This window comes from Salvia miltiorrhiza, chromosome 2 (assembly GCF_028751815.1).
Source record: "Salvia miltiorrhiza cultivar Shanhuang (shh) chromosome 2, IMPLAD_Smil_shh, whole genome shotgun sequence".
NCBI lineage: Eukaryota > Viridiplantae > Streptophyta > Magnoliopsida > Lamiales > Lamiaceae > Salvia > Salvia miltiorrhiza.
In genome coordinates, this window is record NC_080388.1 from 60,828,907 (window position 1) to 60,848,150 (window position 19,244).

At 32.8% G+C, this 19,244-nt stretch overlaps 1 protein-coding gene and 1 long non-coding RNA gene across 2 annotated transcripts; one reads left to right on the plus strand and one right to left on the minus strand.

Annotated features, from left to right (window-relative positions):
- Positions 1–12,897: 12,897 nt before the first annotated feature.
- LOC131010822 (uncharacterized) lies at positions 12,898–13,996 on the minus strand. Its single transcript, XR_009096664.1, has 2 exons — positions 13,857–13,996; positions 12,898–13,574 (listed from the first exon to the last, which is right to left on the minus strand). It is a non-coding gene; the product is annotated as an uncharacterized LOC131010822 (long non-coding RNA).
- A 157-nt stretch (positions 13,997–14,153) lies between these two features.
- LOC131010820 (protein ROOT INITIATION DEFECTIVE 3) lies at positions 14,154–17,427 on the plus strand. The gene is made up of 8 exons (XM_057938483.1): positions 14,154–14,381; positions 14,587–14,700; positions 14,807–14,940; positions 15,025–15,172; positions 15,506–15,705; positions 16,271–16,398; positions 16,542–16,786; positions 17,062–17,427. Exons 1-8 carry the CDS (start codon positions 14,169–14,171, stop codon positions 17,236–17,238), a joined length of 1,359 nt encoding a protein of 452 aa, XP_057794466.1. The 5' UTR covers positions 14,154–14,168; the 3' UTR covers positions 17,239–17,427.
- The last annotated feature ends 1,817 nt before the right edge of the window (positions 17,428–19,244 follow it).

Below are 19,244 nucleotides of genomic sequence, written 5' to 3' on the forward strand. Positions count from 1 at the left end.
AATTTTATTTCAAGAGTTAATGCTAGATATTAATGTCTATAATCGAGTTATGAATGAGTCAAATGTGCCCTTTCTAACCCGGCTTCTTAAATCCCTTCCCTAGTCACGATTTCCCGGATTAATTATCTCTAATTAAGGCCGGTCGTGACAATTAATCTATTTAAACAAATAATCGACGAGACCCATCCCTCTCACATGACCACCGCTTTGAACACACCCAATACTGTAATTAAGTAGTAATCAAATAATTGTATAGTAATTTGATAGCAGCATAATGAGCATTTCAAGGAGAGACAGCCTAGAACTCACACCCAATACTGATCAAGCTTTGCTCTTAAATCTAGACAAACCTACACAACTCCCCCCACCCATCTCTCTCTCTCTCACACACACACACACACACGCACACGCTCGCACACATGTCTGCATACAAATTGGTGGAAAACAACAATCCCCCCGCCCCCCTACTTGAGATCCCTCGTCTCGCTAGTGTTTTATCCATCATAATTTTTTAACATTTTCTTAATTATGAGTATTATTTTTTTTATAGTTTTTATACTTTAAAAATAATAATAATTAAAAAGGTTATTATAAAATTACAATGTAGCGAAAAAAATAAAACTAACTAAATTCTTTTTATTTTGAATCAAAAATTAAAATAAATTTATTTTTTAAAGTATTTATCCATATTTTGTCCGGATATATTTTGTCCAAACAACATTATTAATAAAATAATATCATTGTAATTATAAGCTCTTTCTTTTCATTTATTTGTATAGACAAACTAGTAAAATCTAACGGCTAAGATTTTGATAGGGAGCACGCTCATTCAACGATTCAATCTAAACCGCAGTTTATTCTCCCAACTTATTCTAATAAAAATGAAAATGGAACATAGTATTGTAGAGGAGAAGGTACAAGGTTCTTTGGCATGTCTATTGTCAAACTCTGTTTTGTCCAATGTGATGGAGCTTTCTGCAGAGGGAGGGGGCACTCACTTTATATTTTAATACTCCACCATTTAATTTGTTTCCCCACAAAAATGACATTTATTTTGAAGGATTAGTTTTGCTAGATAAAAATAATAAAACTAATTTCTTGATAGATTAAAATTTTGAAATATTCCAAGACACTTGATAATTTTTCTTGATCTTAATTTATTCTTGAAATAGTGGGATTGGATAAATCTTAATTTTAAGGATAAAAATACTCAATCATGCATCTTACCAATTATGTAAAGTAAACGTCCCCATTCTCAAAATCTCGACGCTGAATGACTGAAATATAGAATCTTGATTTATGGTCATAAAACATAGTTTCAGCATTGTGACATCAATTATTCTTCATTTCAATGGATGTTTGGAAAATTGAAAATAATTAAATTAACATTGACTGTGAAAGTGCTTGAACTTCGTACTCGTACATCTACCAATCTTATATAAGTAGACCTAAACCTAAGCATCAGAATCTCATTTAATCTTATAAATTTCGTGGAAAGTATGTTTTGTATTTGACCGAATTTATACAATAAGTTTCTACTAGCTATACATTCATACTTCGATTTATATATTTCAACCATGTATTAATATATATAGTTCATGTAAAAAGAAAAGTATAACAATATTGTCTTGGCACTTCTTGCTTTAGTTTGAGAATTGAATTTGCAATCCGATCTCATGCATATCTTAATTAATTTGATATGATAGTGTGTTGTCTTGTAACTTTTGAACATTGTATCTCATGTTTAGGTTGCACCACTATGTGCTTTTTGAATAAATTTCACTTACCTAAAAAAAATTAAGTAGAACAATATCTGCAAAATTCTGATAAGAAATTCAACATTGTGCATACCAGATAACTGTCAATATATATACTCAAATAAAACCTTACCTCCCAATTAATTCATGGCAATTTTAAATGTATTTTAATATATATTTTGAATAACTTGAAAGGCCATATATAAATGAAATCATATATACAAAAAGGCTTAATTAAAGAGTATATGGTTCCAAAAAATTTGAAAATCTAATTTGGAACAATAATCTCCAAGCAAAAGTTCCTTTACGAAAAAAATAAAGAAAAAGACTTTGAAAAAGCAGCTGCTTCTAAAAAGAGAAAAATAAATTAAATCAATTGGTGTAAAAAGGAGTTTTATACCAAAGTTTAATTTATAAGATGCATGGCTGATTCCTTTCAATCAATTAAAGAAAACCCCGATTTCAACAGTCTTTTAGGATGACATTAAAAGAAGAGAAGTAAATGAGAAGTAATAAAGCTACCCTTACTTATCTATAAAAAAATTACGATATATAAAAAAATAGAAGTAAAGTTACCTTGTTTGTTCTATTTTTTATGCATGTATCGGTCTTAGACTCTCAAGCTGAGCTTTAGAAGTTATCGTAAGGTAAAAGCTCAGCTTGAAAGTCTGAGACCGATACATAAAAAATAGAACAAACAGGAATAAAATTTTCAAACTATTAACTTGTGATCGACTCGATAGAAACTCGTATAAGCACTCAATTTTTCCCCCAACTAAATAAGTTTTTTTAATTAATCGGTAATGAATTGAGCGTGATTATTGTACACATGCATGCATATTTTTTTTTCCAACGGTAAAATTAACCTCTCTATTAACTGCAGGATTCTATCGTATTAACCAAACATCATGATTAACTAAAAGTTAAAAGGAAATGAAAGAGAGAAAAATAAAAGCAAAAAAAAATGCAATGGATTAGTCACAAAATGCCAAGAGAAAACAAAGAAAATCGGATAACATTTGTAAGAGGGGAACAAAAAGGCTGTTAGATCACATGCATATCACCTTCTTTCTTTTTCTCCCCTTTCTGTTTCTCTTCTTTTTATACGAAGAAGGCTCATTTACAATATATATAGGGATGAGTTTAGGTAGAAGTGATCTTAATAGAAGAACTAGACAACCCAATATGATCTATAGATCTTAATTAATTAAATGAATTTCTATGATTGAGTTTGAAGTGAAACAATATTTTATATGCGCTATACTTATTATCAGACGTACACTCAATGTGATATAATATTTACAATTGAAGAAATAAAACCATTCATATTTTTTAGCCGGGATTTAGCAATTATTATTTGATAATATATTCTGCATGCAGATTTTTTTAAAAAACTATATAAATTATACTATAATGTAGGTGCTGCAAAATAAGTTTATGTAGATATCAATTTTTCTTTCTCTGATTCGTAGTTTTGAATTTTGGGCCCCTCTTTAATTTAGAGCATAATCATTTCATGCAATATTGAAGACCCACATATATCTCACGTCCATTTTATTTGCAAAAAGTAGCATTATAATTCGCCTACTCATCGCATCCAATAATTCAAAACACCTATCGAAAACTGTGTGGAATATTATATTGTACTATAGATCTTAGGGTTTTTCTTTTGATTGGGGTAATGAACATCTTATGATCATTTCAGGGAATTTCATATATTTTATCACACGTTGATTTGGTTTATAACGTGACAGATTCTCCATTTTGTTATATTTACTCAGTCTTCTAAAATTATATATGCAGAGAATATTTTAAATAGATTTTAATAAAAAATACTACTGAATATATTAATAATGAAGAAAATGTTTCACATTGAAGGTATTGTTGAGTGTATTAATTGTAAATATAAGTATAAGTTATAAAAATAAAATTATTCAATTTGTGTGCGATAATACTCAAAAATAGAAAGTGAATATATTGGAGGAACATATAAAAAAACATAATTTTAGGAGACATAGTGAATATTAACTTTTTAGTAGTGTATTACAAATATAATTAATGCATAAGCTAGACATAGGAAATATTAGTGAAAGTTTGAATTGAAATTCGATTTTTTTTTTCACTATATAGATAAAGATTATATCATACAAAATTACTCATCCATATAATATGTCTTATAAAACTACCCAAAACACAATTGATGTTGATAGGTTTGCATGATTTTTTGTAAAAGTTCATACACTTTTCTTACACAAGTACAATTGTATAAGAAAATATGTAGGATATGTAGTTAACAATAGTTCAAAATCTGAGAAAATGGCATTAATTACTAACTCACGTCACTTTGTAACCCTAATAAAAACCCTAAGCTTGAAAAAATGTGGGCACGTTTGTGTGTTATAAAATATTAATACGAAAGCAAAAAAATTCATATTTATGTATATTGTGAACAAAAAGAATTCAGAAGCCAACAGACACAAAAGCCGCCGAAAAATCCTAGCCGGCTGCAGAATCCGCGCTTCTTAATTTTTTTTGTTTACAATACACATAAACATGAATTTTTTTGCCTTCGTATTAATGTTTTATAACACATAAACGTGCCCTTATTTCCTATTTATATATATATATATATATTCTAAAAAAATACATATGAATAACCCAAATGATGATATTCCTATAAATAATTAAATAGATATATTTGAAATAATTCAAAGCTTTAAGCATTATATATATATATATATATATATATATATATATATATAGGGGATGGCTATTCAGAAAACTCCTCTTAGACTATAAACTATAAACTAATTAAAATGTATGAATTATATGTAGAACACTCATGAATTCGCTATGTAAATGTATGAATTACGAAAATTAAATTTTTTGCTACCTATGAGATTCGAACTCAGGACCATGAATTATTCCAACAAGGTGATGAATTAACCGTAGATCTTGATGATCCAAGGGCTGAAAATAGTTCCTATTTTATAGTCTAACTTTGATTTTTATTTTAGCCTTCCCCTATATATATATAGGGGGCCGCTCCAATGAGACCCCTAATTTTAGTGAGATCTAGGGCACGATCTGGTGCGTTTATTTTATCAATCCTATGGTTGATATTGTATCTGGAGTAGGGATGGCAATCTACCCGCGGGTAGCGGATATCCGCGAAAACCCGAACCCATTAGGGTGGGTTTGGATACCATTTGATATCCACGGATAGTTTCGTGGGTACAATTCACTATTTATTTAGTTCGTGGGTATGGGTTTGGATACTTACTATCCATACTCGCGAAACCCGTTTACCCGCGAAAAATACCCGCCAATTACCCGTCAATTATCCGTCAATTACCCGTCAAATATCCACAAAAAATTCTATAAAATATGGGCTTTAAATACATATTTTGAGATTATGGGCTAGTATTTTATATTTTAAAATAGGCCCAAACAATAAGGCCCAAAGTCTAATATTGAGCTAAACCTAAACCCTAGTAATTCCCTTACGCCCCTTCCTTCAGCCGTTTCTTCCCTTCAGAGTTCAGCCGATTCTTCCCCAGCCCTCCTCGCGAAGTCGCGATTCCAGCCACCAGCCGGCAGCCACTCGTCGTCCGTCCATCAACGCCATTCGCCGTCGCCATTCCAACCGCTGGCCTCCGCCCTCCTCTCTCCTCTCAACTCTCAAGCACCCACTGACCTCCGCCCAGCCGCTAACCTTCGCCCAACCGCTGTCTCCGCCCAGCCACTGTCTCCGTCGTTCACCAGGTAATTTAAATTGAAATCTAGTAATTAAATTGAAATCTAGCAACTAAACTGAAATCTAGCGGGTTTCGCGGATACCCGACGGGTAGCGGGTTTGGATACCATTTGATATCCATGGATAGTTTCGTGGGTAGCAACCACTATCCATTTAGTTCGTGGGTATGGGTATGGATAATCACTATCCATACCCATCGTACCCGATTGCCATCCCTAATCTGGAGGGATATTTTTTTTCGCAGGGTTCGAATCCTAGAGGGAGCAAAATATTTTAAATTTTGTTATTCATTAGTATATACTGCATTGTTCATCAATATATAATATCTTGTTCATCAGTATATATGTCTTATTCATTACCAATTTTTAATTTTTTTTTCATCAGTTAATACATCTTATTTGTTAGATAAACGTCTTGTTCATTAGTAATATATGTCTTATTCATTGTTCTTATGTTACACGAAAAATATGGGGTCTCATTGGAGCGCGCCCCTATATATATATATATATATATATATATATATATAAGGGAGCACTCCAATGAGACCCTCTATTTTTAGTGAGATCTTAGACACGATCTCGTGCGTTTATTTTATCAATTCTATGGCTGATATTGCATCTCGAGGACAATTTTTTTTTTCTCAGGGTTCGAATCCTGGAGGGAGCGAAATATTTTAAATTTCGTTATTCAGCAGTATATACTGCATTGTTCATCAGTATATATTCTTATTCATTACCAATTTTTTAAATTTCAATATTCATCAGTATATATTGCTTTGTTCATCAGTATATATGTCTTATTCATTGAAAAATAAGGGTCTCATTGGAGCGCAACCATATATATATATATATATATATATATATATATATATATATATATATATATATATATATATATAGGGAAGAGATCAATAGAGAATGCTAAATGTAGAGAGAAAGAGAAATGCGATTTGAATAAGTCAATAAATTTACTGAAGGCTGCCCGAGGTTCAAATTACGAAGGTGACATTTTTAAGAATAAATGTATATTCATGCGGTCTTTTGATTTATTTGGTAAAGTTATTGACTTATTCAAAACGAATAATATATATATATACCAAGGTTCAATTGATAAGGCATAAATGTAATGAGAAATGAGAAGTAATCTCATCTGTTGATCTTATCTAATCTAACGGTCAACATTTATTCACGTCATGTTTAACGGATTTTTACGTTGAACATATAGGGGGTCGAACCCCAGAACATCAAAAAATGTTGTATATGTTCAATATATTTTGATGCATGTTCAACGAAATTACTGATATAGTATTTAATATATTTTGTTGAACATAGCATGTTCGTCTTTTCAATCGAACGCGATCCTATATATATATAAACAGAATTCCGGTTAACGTAGTTTCTTATTAGTCCGGCCATTGCAAAGGCAAAAATCATGGCTTTAATCAAATCACCGATTGAGAACAGCAATTATTGAATTTTACTTGATTTTGTGACAAAATTGAGATTTTACCCTCGCTCCAAAATTTTGATTTGAAAGGGCACGTAAATCGAGCCTTCATTATTATTCAAATACACAAACCGGCATGTAAGCTTATTTGCATGCTTTTCTTATAGAGACACATGATTATATATTTTATTTATTAGATTTTAGAATAATGGGTTTAAAAGTAAAGACAAATAAATAATAGAGTATATATATATATATTTAATTTGAATTAATCCATAATTTATTCCTTTCCCATATATCATCATTAAAGGGAAAATCTGTAATAAATAGAATCCTAATCTCACTGGAATTTCTGTCTAGATTAATTCCAAGGCTCCAATTGTGTGGTCTGCTCTATGACACATGCATGGTGATTTGTCTGGTTCTTGAATAACGTCGTGTTGATGCTCTCACTCAGACTCAGAAATATCTAACCCAATATAATTTGCCTACTTACATTGTGAGTATTCTTCGAAAAACACGCTCTTATTCACATTGACCAACATCGTATCAACTATCTTGAGGTCTGATTGTATCATACCTCTCTCGTCCCCTTCTTACTCTTGCAATAGCAATACAATTTTTTATACATAAAATATATACTCATTATGATTTTAATGGATTCTTGCTCTCTCAGCTCACAATATCTTCATCACTTTCTTCATGCTTTTAACTAAACGCACTATACTCATCGTCTTCATGTTCAACAACTTCCACTCATCCTTGCTACGTACTATCTACACTCTAAAAGACTACTTGGTAAAAAAAATAAAAATACTACGTTGATCATAATCATATATACATACGATCAAGCGCTATCGATATCAATTTATTCGAGATTATTTTATTCTAACCAGAAAAAGAAAATCTCATATGATTCTCTCCCGATATATAAACAAACAATCACATTGTATAATGTACCAAAAATAATGATGGTAGTGGAGCTCAGGTGTTATTGGCTGGTCAAAATCAAAGCTAACATCTCATTTTGTGTTATAAAAATTGAATGAAATATTGGAAAGTGTTTTTAGTGTCAGAGTATATATATGGATTCGAGAACAAAAACCCACAGATCTCGATGGGATTGGGAGATCAAACACTTATACAAAAGTGAAAGTTTTAGAAGGGTAGATACCCCCATACACTTATAAACCCAACGTAGAAAAAGACGACTTTAATTTGCTTTCTGTATCATATGATTGAAACCTCCCTCCCTTTTTTTTCTTCATACTACTTCTTTTCATGCATACTATAAATTGATATTTATTATAAGTTCTCAGATCAAGAAAGGAGGTCTAAGTGGCAGCACTACCAACTCTAGACAATGATAATTTTTCATCTCGTATGATTGTCATTTAATTTACTCATTTACATTATACAATTATGGAATTTTCTATTACGATCTAATTTATTGAGGAGATATAGTTGATAGAATAGACAATTTGGTTTGATTCCCACCAACTTTCACTATCAAAATATGCATGGAAAGCCTGCAAAAATATACTCTCTTCGTTTAGCTCTTTTTTTTTTTTTATCATTTTAGTCCGTCCATAATTAATACGTACCTACAATATACTAATATTCTTTTTTTAGGGGAATATACTAATATTCTTAATATATCAATTTATTCACCATTTTATCACATGGTGAACCTCTTTCTCTATTTTGATGCAATTAATTAATCAATATTAACACTACTTTTAATATGTGACTTTTCTCTATTCATAATGCGCACAATAACTTTTATTAAAATTCGTATTGTCTCTTTAAAGTAGGGTTGCCACAGGTTCCCATTCTGAACCGGCGGTTCAGGGTCGAAAAATTCTGAACCGTAATCGGCCCGACTGTTCTGTTGAAGGGCCGATTTTCGGGCCCTGAACCGACCCGGCTATTTTGCTGAAGGGCCGGTTTTTGGGCCCTGAACCGCTGGTTCTGGGCCAGGCCGGGCCGGGCCGACGTATTTCCGGTTCTCTTCCTTTTTTATTATTTTTTTATTTTTTTGTATTCTTTTTTATGAAATTAAATGATTTGTGTTGAAATTTTGAAATTTTTTACTTTACAAGTGTTGAATTTTTTTGAAATTACTCAACTTAAATAATATAATAACTTATTAATATATGTTGTGTTATTGAAATTTTGAAATTACTCAACTTACATAATTTTGAAATTAATCAACTTAAAATCTTAAATAATATAACAACTTACAAGTGTTAAAAATATAATAACTTACAAGTGTTAAATAATTTTTGAAATTAAATGACTTGTGTTGAATTGAAATATTGATTTTTTTTATATTTTACATGTGTTGAAATTTATAATAAGTTGTAATATTTTTTATGTCTTCTTTTTTTTTTTAAATTAAATGACTTGTGTTTAAATATTGAAATACAATAAAGAAAAAACAATTTTAACACATTGACTATCAAAATAATGCATAAAAATTGATATTTTATATTAAATTCTATCTATATTTTTGGGACGGAATAAGTATATTGATACACAATTTTTTGAGATCAGTTTAAAACATATACAAATATATCTTGCAATATTTATTTATATATTTAGCATAAGACTTATAATAACTGATGTTGGCACCTCTTGTATACGAAGTCACAAGAAAAGAAAGTTGACTTTTTTTGTGGTGGCGTAGAATTGTTAATAATGATAGTATATGTATATTAATTATTATAGTGGCAAAGTTGAAGTATTCAAATATTATTTTTTGTAAGAGGTTTTAGGTTTAATTCCGTTTGTATACGGTGATATATTTTCCACTTTAATTTTAGGTGGTGTTGTATTCCCGTTGTGCGATGTAGTTTTCCCACAGTTGTGACAGTTGTGTGATGTTGAGCTTTTCCACCTGTGTGCGGTGTAGTTTTTCCACAGTTGTGACAGTTGTGTGGTGTTGAGGTCCCGTCTGCGTGCGAGTTGTATAATTGATTATATTCAGATACATCTTGTAATTCTAATTCAAAAAAAATAATATATGTATATTAATTTATAACTTTGCATTGTTGGAGGTGCATTTGTGAAAGTTCAAATATTGAGGTATAAGGAAAAAAAGAACATTGGGTTAGATACATATAAATTATTGATTTTTCAATAAATTTTCATTTCGCACACGAACTTTAATTTTTTTATTAAAATCACTCAATTATTAGTTTTTTCTCATTTTGCACACTTCCTCATTTTTCGTCGTGATGATATGACATAAATATACCCACTTTGCATAAATTAGCTTGTGTGACGTAAATATGACCATGTGAAAAAACAGAGTTGACGTTGCATTGTATAGTTTAATGGAAACAATGTTGTTTAAGGTTTAAAATTTGGCCAAAAAATAGACGAGTATGCAAAAAAAAAAAAAAATTGAGTAATTTTAATAAAGATTTTAAAATTCGTGTGCAAAATAAAATTTTGTTGAAAATTCAACAATTTATATGCAATTAACTCAAAAACATATGTGTGTACATTTGTGGGTGTGTGTATTTGTACACCCTTTTACAATAGTACTCCCTCCGTCCCAATAAGCTTGTCCCCTTTCTTTTGGGCACGAAGATTAATGAGAGTTGTATTAGTGGTTAAGTTGTATGACCCACATGTTTAATTATATTATTAATTGATTTAAGTATGGTTAACAAAGCAATAACTAATTCTTCAAAATTATGTTGCCGGCTCTCAACTCCGGCAAGCCGGCGCCGGCGCCGACGCCGACGCCTCCTTCCCTTACACACCATCATTCCAACAACCAACAGATAAATTTAACACACATCATTTCCCCCAAATTGAAGAAGTGTTTATAGAAATTCAAGAAATTAAAGAAACACACCATTTCTGTAAACCCCAACCCCCAAATTGCTAATCCTCATTTCTACAGGTGGCGGCGGCAGTGGCTCCGGCCGTTCAGCCGAAGAAGATGAAGCAGGAAAGGCGGCGACACGGCGGCGCGGGAAAGGGAGAACATGGCGCGCTGGCCGTGGAGGTGGGAGAAGGGTGAAGGCGGCGAATGGGTGGAGGCGAGAGAGCGAAGGAGCTCGAAAGGGTGGAGGTGGGAGAGCGCCGGATGTGGCGCTCAGATTCAGGTGGGAGGGCGGCAGGTGCATTGAGGCTCCTCTACGGTGCCGATTAGGGTTCCGTCGACCTCTCATGGGCTTTTCACCACAACGGTTTTACAGATCTCCCCTCCCTTGGCTTAGATCTGGGCACAGTGGCGCGATGGAGAAGATGAAGCATGAGGGGTGACGACGGCGCGACGGCACGGCGTGGGCCATGTCCGTGTGTGTCAGAGAGAGATAGAGAAGATAGAACAGAAGGCGTCGGCCGTGGTGTTGAGGCGGCGGCCGTAAGGATGGAGGAGAGGTGGCGGCCGTGAGTTTCCGGCAAAGAGAGAGAGTCCAGAGAGTGGGTAGGAGAGAGGGGTTTAGAGAGAGAGAGCTATGAAAGAGATGTGAGTGTGTTAATTAGGAGAGAGATAGAATGATAAACATTTTTTAATTATTACCATAAAAGGAAATGGGACAAGATTATTGGGACAACCCAAAAAGAAAAGTGGGACAAGATTATTGGGACGGAGGGAGTACATTATATATTGTTCCCACAAAAAGGTGATTATTAGAAAGAGCGCCAATCACCTTGTGTGGATTCAGGAAGAGCTAAATGTGACATTTTTTTATTTATTATCGGGCTTATTTTAAGAATGGCCCACAGCCTAAATTCTTAACGAGGTTTAGAGAAACTTGAGTTTGATTAAGAACATATAATTCATATATTTTTCTTTTTGACATTTTTTAATAAATCAAAGGAATAAAATTTGAAGCAAATTTAAAAAGTATGTGACCACATAGCAACAACGTAATACTTAAGTCTACCCAAAGTGCACCTTCTAAGTTCCAATAGCAGCTGAGCATTTTCATTGCCATGTCAACAAGATAATTTTTTATTTTACTATTTGTAAAAATGAGTAATTATTTTTTCAACAACCATCTCTTGGTCCATTCCAGGTTCTTGAACAAAACACACTTGAGATCAATATTTAGAAATAGTGCATAATTTTTTTGTTCCAAAATTTTTAGAGATCACAAAATTTGATGGTTAAATGAAGTGTGATTCTGCATGTCTTCCAATGCTACGTCAGATGAAGTATATTGTATTTCATTTTCATACAAATCTATGTAAGGAAATGAGGAATGGGTTTTTTTTTGGTTGTGAAATGATTAAATGAACACTAAGGAGTATTTTCCCCTCATCTTATAGACTCGTTCAATAAAACAAAACAAAGAAAATCATTCTGAACAAGTTTCATGGGCTCCAAACACTTCCATTATATATAAGAGGATAAGAAATTATATACTACATATATTTGATTTATGGCTAGGGACAATGTACTTACGAGCAAATGATTTACACATAAATAAATCATTATCAAAAAACATAACATTATATTGAAAAAATCGGAATATAAATAACTGTCCTTTTTAATAGTAAAAGATGACCTTGCAAACTAGGGACAATTCAAACATAGTTGCTTTTGAGTAATACTGAAAGACCACCTTGTAAACCGAGAGAAGTTGCAGATTAGCAACAAAGAAAAATGAAAGAAAAAACTGCCTCAAATGGTCGAAAGAATCCAAGAAAGAAATCCTCCCCCCCCCCCCCCCCCCCCCCCAAAAAAAAAAAGAAAGGTGAAAAGGTTAAAGAATGAGGAATTGATATTACCATAGATTTCAATCTTGCTAATCATTTCTTATTTTGGACATTACATGTGAAATTAATCAAGAATGATTTGAAAACACTCCAAACCAGTCATCAATCTTACTAATCATGTGGAATTAGTCAAGAATGATCTGAAAACACTACAACCTCGTCACTCTTCGATTGTCACACAAAGACTCCAAACCAGACATCAATTTTATGAATCATTTCTCATTTTGGATAATATTTTTACATGCGTTACACCGAAGACAACATACTTCACAAAAACATCATTCACAAGTGAAATACATTTATCGAACATCGTCAAAGACATGACAACATCATTAACGAAAACACACTTCGATCATCACATTTTGATCGTCATGAACAAAGACAACATACTTCACAAATGAAATACCTTTATCAACTATATAAAATATTTGTCATTTGTCGAGCATAAAACATAATAACTTATCATTTGTTTGTCGACCATAAAACATAGTAATAACTTATCCTCCGTCAACCCTACAACATCCGTGTAAGGTACAACATCTGTATAACTTTTTTTAACTACCCTTCGAACATACCACATTCACATTCTTCACCGGTTCGTTCTTTATCAAAGATACAACATCTTGGTGAAATACTTATCATTGGACGAACATACAACATTCTTCACAGGTAACCCTTGTCGACCATCATCGTCACATTAATGAAGACAACATTCTTCATACGTGAAATACCCTTGTCGACCATCGTAGATAATATCTCAAAAGTATATCATAACATCATTAGGTTCACACAGTCTCAAATTTCCCATCTAAAAAAAGACAGCATATTCGTATCGGCTCTTGAAGATGGTGGCCATTACAGCAAAACCAGTCCTACACGTTTCAGAAGGCAATAACAATTAAACGCAATATTAAACGTATAATCGTCCACGGGTTCACACCCTCAGACGCATTTCGTCCAAAGGGAACAGACTAGTGTTTCAATTTAACAATATAGCCCTTTGACAGTTTCGTGAAATCAATATCTGAATAGCATCATTCAATTCATCAAGACAGCTCAAATCTATTCTAGGGCAGCTTAAATGAAAAAGGTTTGTAATTACGACTAAAATTATGAAATTCGACAGAATTAAGCGAATGGTAAAAAAAAATTACCGAATTCAAGCGAAGATTTAGCCGCAGTTCGTCTTCCACGAATCAGATCAATTGCAGAAGCAGCTATTTTTATTCCCATCTTCATCGAAGGCGATGATTTGTTCAGAAAAGCAATGAAAGATTTATGAAGGTATCACTTTAGCGCATGGAACAGTGAAATAGAGGATTCCGGTTAACCTAGTTTCTTGTATGGGCAGAAGCCCAATTTAAAATGGGCTTAGGTAATGATTGAGTAAAAAAGCCCAATCCAGTGATCCCATTCTTCCTCAGCCGTCTTCCAAAACCCCCAAATTTGAAAACTGTGAGTTGACAATGGACCCTGAAGTAGTAATCGCCTCATCTCCGACCGACGCCGGCATCAGCTGCTGGGACCTCCGTACCGGAGCGGAGCACCTCCGCTACAGGTCTTGTGCCTCTCCGCTGCACGGCCTCACCTCCGTTGCCGGTCGCTTCCTCGCCTCTGCTCAAGTCCGAGACGCCAAGTCTTCTACTTCCGGCTCCATTCTCTACTGGTCGTGGAACAAGGTATTACTCGCTTTCAATATCTTATACTTTTGCAAGTAAGCAACTGCAGATTGTCTATAAACCGAACATCACTAGGAGTGAATCAGTTCCTCTTTTACGGAGTTCAAATGCAAATTTGAGGTTTTCTGCTTGGGGTTTATTCAAATAATGTTAGAGTTTGTGTTTTGAGAGGAATGAGCGACGTCGTTTTTGCAAATTGTTGCAGCCTCAGGTTGAAGTAAAGAGCTTCCCAGCAGAACCCATAAGGCCAATTGCGTGTAACAGCCAAGGAACTTATATTGCGGGAGGAGGCATTTCTGGCGATATCTACTTTTGGGAGGTGGATTGTGCGAAATAGTATTTTCTTAACTAGCTCCTTTGGTAATTTGCTCGAATGGCTCTAATGAATGAGAGTTTGTTTCGTAATTCTATATATATATTTGTAGGTTGCGAGTGGAAAATTGCTTAAGAAGTGGCATGCGCATTACAGGGCAGTTAGTTGTTTGGCTTTTAACGATGACCAATCCCTTTTGATATCAGGGGCCGAGGATGGATGTGTTCGTGTTTGGTCATTGTTCCTGTAGGTTTCTCTTTTGTATGTATGATTGTTGGTGCATGATTTGGTTGAGTCTCCACTTAGATGTTTGTTTCTACCTTGCTTCAGGATATTTGATGCAGCAAGGAGAGAAGAAACAAGGAATCTTTTCGAGTACAGTTTCCACGAGCATTCTTTGAGAGTCACCGATGTGAAAACTGGCTATGGTGGGTGTAATGCAATCGTCGTGTCTGCTTCTGAGGATCGTACATGCAAGGTTCTTAACACAATTTGATGACATAGCCTAACATTTATTACTTTGGTGTAAAAGATAATCTGAGGAGGAAAATTCTTGTCTTGGAAGAAGATATTTAGGAGTAAATTATAGTTCCTTTTTCACTTATAAGCTAACAATCTCGTCTCATTGAAATTTCACTCTTCTGAGTTAAAGTAAATTCCCCATACACAACTGGAATTGTTCATTTGTTATGCGAGTAAAGTCCAAAGAAATCTTCTTAACAGTCACCTGGTCTCGTTGCTTGATGTTTGATGTTTGCATATGATGGTGACCTAAATTTTATTGATTTTCAATCTGTCCTGCTTTTCGTAGGTGTGGAGCTTATCAAGAGGGAAACTATTAAGAAATATTGTCTTCCCTGCAGTAATAGATGCGATCTCCCTCGACCCTGGGGAGCATGTCTTTTATGCGGGTGGTAGAGATGGTAAGATATACATTGCTGCCCTAAATGCTCCGGTGACCCACAACAGCAACTATGGACCACACATACTTGGTTCACTATCTGAGCACAGGTTCGTTGGGTTCTTTTTGAAATCTCATCCTAGAAGGTTTTTACTCATTTATTTTTATTTTTATATCCTTTGAAAAGTATAGTTTACCTAGCCCTTTTATCAAGACTAGCCCTTTTATCAAGATACTACGTTGGCTTCACTCCAATTTTTCTTTATTGCTTTCACGTGAAGTAATGGTGGTTTGCAACAAATGGATGTTAGTTCAATGATAATAGCCTTGCACTTTTTGTATAAGTGTGAATCAAAATTAGTGAAACACTGAAACTATATTTTTCTGCTAATAAGGGTGCGGAGTTCAAGTTCTTGTTTATTTGTTACCATCACCTTTGGTGATATTTATAATAATGAGTTTTTCTCCATTCATAATAGTTAAACTTGTACGTTTCTGAAAGGATTAGTACGTTAGCAATGGCCTTTTGGATTTATCACGAACAAATGTTGGAACTTGATATTGTGCTAAAGTTTTGCATTGCTATTCTGCTTGATTTTGTTTTGTTGACCTTGTTTATGTATTTGATTTGATTTTCTAATTGTCTTGTACGGACACTTTTTATCTGCGAAACAGCAAAGCTGTAACCTGCTTGGCTTCTAGTGCTGATGGATTTCTATTAGTTTCTGGATCTGAGGATGGTATGATTAGGGTGTGGGATACAAGAACTCGAAACATCATTCGCGTCTTTAGGCACGCAAAAGGCATGTCGCAATATCAGACTCATTCTTTTATATTTAGCAAACGATCTTTGTTTTCTGTTTGTCAATTTTCTATTTTTTCCATTGCCATTTGTGGGAACAGTATATAATGTACTAAATTATCGTCTCTCGCCATTCTCACTCAGGCCCGGTTAACAATGTTATGGTCACCAGACAACCACAATTGCTTAATCCTCGAGAATCTGCCCCGGCTACTTCATTAAGAAAGAACGCAGTATCATTACCATGTCCTCTGGAAAAATTTGCCAATTCACCTGATGAGAACACCCATGTTAAAGTACTCATTGGAGGTCAAGCTGCTTCTCACGGAATCACAGACTCGTCCTACATCAGCGTTCAAGCAATGGAGGCTCAAATTAGAGAACTGCAGGTTCTTATTTTATTTACAAGTGTCTCAACATTTCCCCTACAGTTCATATCGTCGCGTGATTACTTGACTTGTGATCAGTTACTGCTTTAAAGTCTGAATTCTGTTTTAATCATGTTTCATTTCTAAATTTTGAAACGTGATATTATATATAGGTTGGTAAGTGCAATGGCAGAATTTTCCGGCAATTCTTAGTTTTTCTCTTGCTGCCTAATTTCGTTACTGTTGAAGCTTACATAACATGAAGCTTCTAATTTTCTTGTTGAACCCCTCCACAGCAAAAGGGATCGACTGCAGCTGCGGAAGTGGATGTGGAACGACTGAAAAATGACCAGCTACGATCTGTGCAAATGATCCAACATTGGAAGACGATGTACGATGACCTACATCAATTCTGTGTTGACGAACTTCTGGAAGATGTTCGTGCTGAAAGACCTCATCATCAGAACCTGTGAGACGATGATTCTGGTAAGCCGCTCTTGCCCAAAGTGTTAGAATCTTGCTACTGCTCGCTTCTTTGGTCTCATCTTTGAAGATTTTTAATATCTTAGCACAATTACAAAAAAAATGGTAATCCCCTACATGCTTGTTAGATTACAAGGTTTTCCAATGCTTTGAGAAATGGAAATTTTGTTTCACCTGTAGCTTATAGCTAAGATTTTACTTTACAGTTTTAATCTATATATATATGAAACACCAGTTTTTAACGGTAACTTTTTACCGCCAGATTTTCTCTCTCCTTCTATCAATCATTTTATCACACTTTCTCTCTCCTAACTCCCTCATCTCACACGTTTCTCTCACCATCTTTATTATATGATTTTTACCAAATTTTATCTCACTTCTCTTTTTTCTTTTGATTATTTTCTAGAAATCATCAAATTTGATTCGTGAAAAATATTCAATATGGATGTTAAATTAAAGATCGTGACAATATCTTTAATTTGATATAAAAATTATATTTAAAAAAATTGACATAAAAAAGTTATAATAGTTTGAAATCATAAAATTAATTTATTCCTCTCTCCTCTCTCCTATTTCCTCTCTCCACTCTCCACTCTTTTTTTTTTTAATATTGAAGTCACGTTAGTATTTTTTTAAATCATATTAGCTCATTTCAAAGCTCTTCAATTTAAAAGTATTGTTTTTAGAGTAGAATTTAAATTAATTTAATATAAATTTATAGCTGAATAATAAATTATATCATCTTAAAAATTATATTTCAGAAATGGTTTAAATTTATTAAATCTTTAATTATGTTTTATTGTTTTTATATTTATTTGTATTAACATATCTACTACTACTATTTTTAATTAAATATTATATTAGATTTCATTTACTATATATTAAACATCAAAATGACTCATTGAAAAATTATTAATTGGAGAATCAGTATTGATACTATTTAAAAATAAAAAAATAAATTGAACTGCTTAATTTTATAATAGCACGTCTATTTAAATTTAAAAAGATCATGTATATTATTTAAAAATGAATGACAATTATATCATGTTCAACCCCTGTTTTTCCACTAATCGATTGATAAAAAAAAATAAAAAAAATTGTTTGTAAAGCAACACAAATTAAAATTTAAATGCATATAAAGATAAATATTGTCATATTTATTCAAATTACTTGGCACATATAAACTTACGACTCATCAATAACACCATTATTGAAATAATAATCTATATATAATACTCCCTCCGTCCCAACGAAAGCGGTGCTCTTCTTTTCGCCACGGAATTTAAGGAGAATAAGAATGTAGTGTAAAACTGTGTAAAGGTGTATGGGGCCACATTGTTTGTAGTGTAAAATTATTACAAAAAAAAAAATGCACCACTTTCGTTGGGACGATTTAAAAAGGAATACGCACCGCTTTCATTGGGACGGAGGGAGTATAAAAGAGGAGTTTGTTTACCTCCAATTTTTCTCTCTCCTCATAAACTTTCCCTTCAAATTTTATATCTTTTTTTTAAATCTTTTTAAAAAATCATTAATTTCTATTATAAAAATAATGCAAATGGATGTTAAATTAAAGATTGTAAAAAGATCTTTAATTTGATATAAAAATTATAAAAAATAAAATTGAGATTATTAAGTTATGATTGATTAAAATATTAAAATTAATTTTTGTTCGCTCTCATTTATCTATAATGTTGAATATCGTACTCTATTTTTATTGTATTTTCGTTTATAGGTGACAAACATAAGCATATTTCATTTTTTTCCTTTTAAAAAAGTTTACATGATTTTTAAATATAATTATTTAAACTACAATAATTTTTAATGCAATTAAGGAGGAGGAAATTTGTATTAATTTTGATATGAATTTGTAAATAAAATATTAGTTATATATTTTAAAATTAGAATTTAAAATATTATATATATTAATTTAATTATGTGTACAAATTATTTATTTATTTATATAACAATTTAATAATATACGATTTGGACTTTT

Excerpts from the sequence above, each read along its gene's own strand:
- LOC131010820 (XM_057938483.1), top strand. The coding sequence starts at position 14,169 with ATGGACCCTGAAGTAGTAATCGCCTCATCTCCGACCGACGCCGGCATC. Across the intron at positions 14,701-14,806 it reads GCGATATCTACTTTTGGGAG|GTTGCGAGTGGAAAATTGCT; the intron begins GTGGATTGTGCG and ends ATATATTTGTAG. Across the intron at positions 16,787-17,061 it reads CTCAAATTAGAGAACTGCAG|CAAAAGGGATCGACTGCAGC; the intron begins GTTCTTATTTTA and ends ACCCCTCCACAG.